This window comes from Cebus imitator, unplaced genomic scaffold (genome assembly GCF_001604975.1).
Source record: "Cebus imitator isolate Cc_AM_T3 unplaced genomic scaffold, Cebus_imitator-1.0 Scaffold534, whole genome shotgun sequence".
NCBI classification, from domain to species: domain Eukaryota; kingdom Metazoa; phylum Chordata; class Mammalia; order Primates; family Cebidae; genus Cebus; species Cebus imitator.
In genome coordinates this window covers 206,167-211,788 of record NW_016107849.1, presented here as the reverse complement: position 1 = coordinate 211,788, position 5,622 = coordinate 206,167, and the positions used below count along the sequence as shown (strand labels likewise).

The window sequence follows — 5,622 nt, the reverse complement described above, 5'->3', positions numbered from 1 at the left end:
AAAAAAAAAAAAAAAAAAGAAAATCAAGCCTGATGATAGAAGCAGCTGTGCATTCCTCATGGCCAAGCCAAGCAGCAGGTCTCCTTCCTGAGAGTAGCGCCTTTTTTGTAGGGCTTTCAGACCCCACTTTTAATTATTTATTTATTTATTTTTGAGACAAAGGCTCGCTCTGTCACCCAGGCTGGAGTGCAATGGCGTGATCTCTGCTCACTGCAACCTCTGTTTTTTGTATTTTTAGTAGGATGGGATTTTTGTATTTTTGGCTAATTTTTGTATTTTTGGTACGGATGGGATTTCACCATGTTAGCCAGGATGGTCTCGATCTCCTGACCTCATGATTTGCCCACCTTGGCTTCCCAAAGTGTTGGGATTATGGGCATGGGCCACCACGCCTAGCCCAGACCCCACTTTTCAAACAAACTAAGCTGTAGTAGCTATTAGAAACTTAAATCAAAAGGACATGCATCCTTCACTCTCACCAGTCAAATGGAGCATTTTTGCCAGTTTGTTCTCACATTAGTACACAAATACTTCTCCTGTCCTCATCTATTTCTTATCAAACCAGCCAGGTGTGGGGGCTCATACCTGTAATCCCAACACTTTGGGAGGCTGAGGTGGACAGATCACTTGAGCCCAGGAGTTTGAGACCAGCTGGACAGCACGGTGAAATCCTGTTTCTACCAAAAACCCCACAAAAATTAGCTGGGCATGGTGGTGTATCCCTTTAATGTCAGCTACTCAGCAGGCTGAGATGGGAGGATCACCTGAGCCTAGGGAGACTGAGGCTGCAGTGAGCTGTGACTGTGCCACTGCACTCCAGTCTGGGTGACAAAGTGAGATTCTGTCTCAGAATTAAACCAAATAAATAGGCTAAGACTTGACACCTGACTTACTAAGTTATAAACAGCCCACAGAAAACTCACAGTACTGAGCATAATATCATCTTGGACAGAGAAATGACCAACAGTGTGGGTGCTATATGATTATTTAAAGATAATAGATTAGGTCTGGTGTGGCATTTTATATTTGGTGTTTCTGTTTTGGTGGGATAGGAGAGAATTGAAAGAGGGTCCTAAACTCAGACTAGATAATAGAAATGTCCTGCAGGGTTAAGTTTTAAGGCTTAGTTGTAACCAGATGAAATTCCTTAGTTTTGGCTGTTGGTAGGTATGTAAAGGGAAGGCGGCCTTGGTGAACCTCTAAGGTATTAGTTGACTTTTTTGTTTTTCAGAGTTTACCCTTACCTGTGTCGGGCCTTGAAAACATTCGTCAAAGACCGTAAAGAGATCCCTCTTGCCAAGGATTTTTATGTTGCATTCCAAGACCTGCCTACCAGACACAAGTAAGAAACCCTTCTCTGGAAGAAAAGGAATTCAAATGGTATAGGTACCACTTAGCTGACAGTCAGAAAACTTGAGAGGTTGCCTTGATCTGCCATTAACTGGCTATTTAACATTGCACAAATGCTTTTACCTCACCGAGCCTCAGTTTCCTTACCTATGAAGTCTTTTGGCTTAGGTTTTCTACCTAAATCATGCAAAAAGCAAGTTTGTTGCTGTAAAATTAGTTTTTCATAATTGGTAGTCACAATAGTTATAAAATGAGTACTTACAAGATTGATGCTGTAAAATGTCAGGAGGAAAAAATGGTGGTTTGCATTCAGATTTTGTAGAAGGTTGACTTTCTACAAAAGGAGTTTGTAGAGGAGTTATACCCAGTTATCCAGAAAGTTTAGTTTTGGAGAAATGTATTCTCCTGTGGAGATGGGATTAGATGTAAATGAAGTAATGCAGATTCTTAGGATTATCATATTTTCAGGGGCCTTTTAGGGAAATTTTGGAGAAATTCTAGTAATTCATGAATCTTTGGAAATTTTTGTTAGTTTAAATATATGATTTTCAAACACCCCTTTAGCAGTTATTTTAGTAATATACTGGATAAAATTGAAGTGATATTTTCAAAACTTAAACCACTGAAATTACTTTATAAAATTACCAAATTATTTCACATAATGGATTTGTAAAGTAAAGGAAGTGTTTCTGAACTTTGTGTACAAAGTTTTTTCCCGTGATAACTTTATTATGTAACATATGCTTTTTTTTAGAAATTGCAGGTAAGCAAAAAAGTATTTGCATATAGAACAAAAATAGGATAATTCTGTTTTATAATTTTAATTTTCATTTTTTGGTGTCCTTTATTTCATTTGTTTATTCATTTATATATTTTGTTCTGGATGCATAGATATCATATAATTTAGGAATGGGCATGTTGACTAAATGGTTCTTATAGAAGAGTCCAAAGAATACCTAATCTCTTGAATTTTTTTTTAAGCATAAATTATCATTGAATGCCCTCTCATTAAAATGGAAAGATTCTTAGTTAGGAGATGAATGTTTACTAATGGGATATTTGTCTTTCAACAGGATTCGAGAACTCACCTCATCCAGAATTGGTTTGCTCACTCGCATCAGTGGGCAGGTGGTGCGTACTCACCCAGTTCACCCAGAGCTTGTGAGCGGAACTTTTCTGTGCTTGGACTGTCAGACAGTGATCAGGGATGTAGAACAACAGTTCAAATACACACAGCCAAACATCTGCCGAAATCCAGTTTGTGCCAACAGGAGGAGATTCTTACTGGATACAAATAAATCAAGATTTGTTGATTTTCAAAAGGTATTTGTTAGCATCTGTTTAAATCAGAGTCTGTCTATGGTAATAATTCACTTCTAGGCCCTTGCAATAGCTTATTTAGATAATGTTCAACTCAATTTTTTTTTGTTTTGTTTTGAGATGGAGTTTTGCTCTGTTACCCAGGCTGCAGTGCAGTGGCATGATCTCAGCTCACTGCAACCTCTGCCTCCCAGGTTCAAGCGATTCTCCTGCCTCAGCCTCTCTAGTAGCGGGGACTACAGGCGCACGACACCATGCCTGGCTAATTTTTTTGTATTTTTAGCAGAGACGGGGTTTCACCATGTTAGCTGGGATAGTCTCAATCTCCTCACATCGTGATCCTCCTGCTTTGGCCCCTCACAGTGCTAGATAACAGGCGTGAGCCACCACGCCTCGCTGTAAACTCAATCTTTATATAAGTTAAGCATCATCAAAATAACTACAAATTTAAGCCCAAAACTCTTAATATAAATTGTTGTTAGTATATACATCTGTTTTAACTTTAATAAATGGTATCTAAGTTGTTATTATTATGAACTGGAGTTAAGAAAACTTGGAAGAAGTAGCAACTTGTTAGTATAAGATTTCCATTTGGTGCATGCAAAGGAGGAAAGCATGAATAGGACAGGCTAGGTTGGAAGCAGTGAGGATTATCATAGTTGAAGTAAAGGAGCCAAATTGGAGATCATCTGAGAGAAAATTTAATGTAAGACCTGGTGGTACTTGGATCCCTAAGTCTTAGGCTGAGAAGTTTGAGCTTATCTTTTTTTTTTTTTTTGAGACAGAGTCTTGCTCTGTTGCCCAGGCTGGAGTGCAGTGGTACGATTTTGGCTTGCTGCAGTCTCCACCTCCCGAGTTCAAGTGGTTTCTCCTACCTCAGCCTCCTGAGTAGCTGGGATTACAGGCACGCGCCACCATGCCCAGCTAATGTTTTGTATTTTTAGTAGAGACGGGGTTTCACCATGTTGACCAGGATGGTCTCGATCTCTTGACCTCGTGATCCACCCGCCTCGGCCTCCCAAAGTGCTGGGATTACAGGCGTGAGCCACGGCGCCCGGCCGAATTTTTTTGTATTTTTAGTAGAGATGGGGTTTCACCATGTTCATGAGGCTGGCCTCAGCCTCCCAAAGTGCTGGGATTACAAGCGTGAGCCACTGTGCCTGGTCTAGTTTGAGCCTATCTTAATAAGCAGTGTGAATGTATTGGGAAGGTAGGGATTTTTTGCTTGATTTTTTTTTTTTTTTTTTTTTTTTTTTTTTTTAAGGAAACTAAATAAGTCAGTGATGGATTTAACAGAGGGTAATAGGCAGTTTTAGTTACCTGGGCAAGAGGTGATGGATGGCACTAGTAAGAATGAAGGGGAACTCTCAGCCAACGCGTTTTCCACACTTGCATTGGTCCCCTGGACCCATGCTGTAACTTCTACTTAAGAAAAAAAAAATGAAGGGGAACTCTCAAATTTCAGCAGGACTTAATTTTGTGGGGCATATAAAAAGGAAAGAAAAGTTAAAGCAGCTCAAGTATGGAATAATTATCAGATGAATTTAATATTATTTATTTTACTTTGATAATCATTCTCCTTATTTAGTTTTCTTATATTAACCTGGTAGCTTATAAGATGCATGTATTCTACCAACAGCTTTGGGTTGGAGATGCCTTGTTTTATAAAGTATGAGTCTAGGTTGGGTCTTATTTTCGGGGGGAAAACACAACTGTATGAAGGACACTCTTGACAATTAAGACATTTGAAGGGGGGTGGATCCAAGATGGCCGTTTAGGAACAGCTCAGGATTGCAGCTCCCAGTGAAAGCACAGAGGGTGAGTGGACGCTGCATTTTTATTGCCTACAGACTAGAAAATTCCCAGGTTGAGAAGGCCCATGGGTCGCCAGCACAGCAGTGTTGGCCGGCGCCGCTGCTTTGCCCCGCGCGACTGCTTTGTCAGTGCCCTGGAGCAGCGGTTCTCCATACAAAATACACTGGTCTGGGTGCCCTTTTGGCTGGCGATTGGAGCCACAGGAAGTCGCCCATACATCTGTTTAAAAAGGGGACCGAACAGGGAACCAGGACCAGGGCAAGAAAAGCACCATGAATCTCAGCGCTGCTTGCAGTGAGTCGCTGAATGGGAAAACACAGATCCAGGCACCTCTTCAACAGGCGACTGGAACAGCAACTTAAAAAAAAAAACAAAAGGCTTTGAGGCAGGGAGCCAGGCGATCAGGCTCAGCCAGTCCCACCCTGACAAAAGAACGGCAATCAGAAACACTCTGGATTGAGAGTTTCACAGCAAGCGCAGCTGAACCTGGGACAGTCCAGCTTTGTGGGGGAGGGGCGTCCGCCATTACCGAGGCAGCCCACCACTATGGAGATAGCCAGCCAATGCTGAGACAGCCCACCATTGCTGAGGCACCCCACTGTTGCCAAGGCAACCCGCCACTATAGAGAGAGTCCCCATAACAGAGGTGGGCCACCATTGCCGAGGCAGTTCTAACTATACCCATATAAACAGGACTGCAGGGAAGTTCACTTGGCAGCTGGGCGGAGCCCACAGCAGCTCAGCAAAGCCTCTACAGGCAGACAGTGACTAGGCTGCCTCCTTGCTGGGCAGGGCAGCTCTAAAGGAAAAAAAAAAGAAGGCAGCAGCATAACAGAAACTCATAAATAAAGCCCTAAATCCCTGGGACAGAGCACCTGGGAACAAAAAGCGGTTTATGACTTCTGCTGCAGCAGACCTAAACGTACCTGCCCAGCAGCTCTGAATGAACAATGGAGCTCACAGCTCAGCATTTGAATTCCTATAAAGAACAGACTGTCTCCTCAAGCAGCTCCCTGACCGCTGTATATCCAAAGAGCCACCTCATAAAGGAGAGATCAGACTGACACTTGGCGGGTATCCTTCTGGGACAAAGACAGCAGAAGAAGAAAACTGGTAGCAACCCTTACTGTTCTGCAG

General features: G+C 42.2%; 1 protein-coding gene across 1 annotated transcript in view; it reads left to right on the top strand.

The window, feature by feature from the left end:
• Positions 1 to 5,622, top strand: part of MCM6 (minichromosome maintenance complex component 6) — a 43,523-nt gene that overhangs the window by 6,074 nt on the left and 31,827 nt on the right. The window contains exons 3-4 of the mRNA XM_017514697.2: positions 1,232 to 1,342; positions 2,424 to 2,673. Coding sequence (XP_017370186.1) covers positions 1,232 to 1,342; positions 2,424 to 2,673 — 361 coding nt within the window. The remainder of the gene's footprint in view (positions 1 to 1,231; positions 1,343 to 2,423; positions 2,674 to 5,622) is intronic.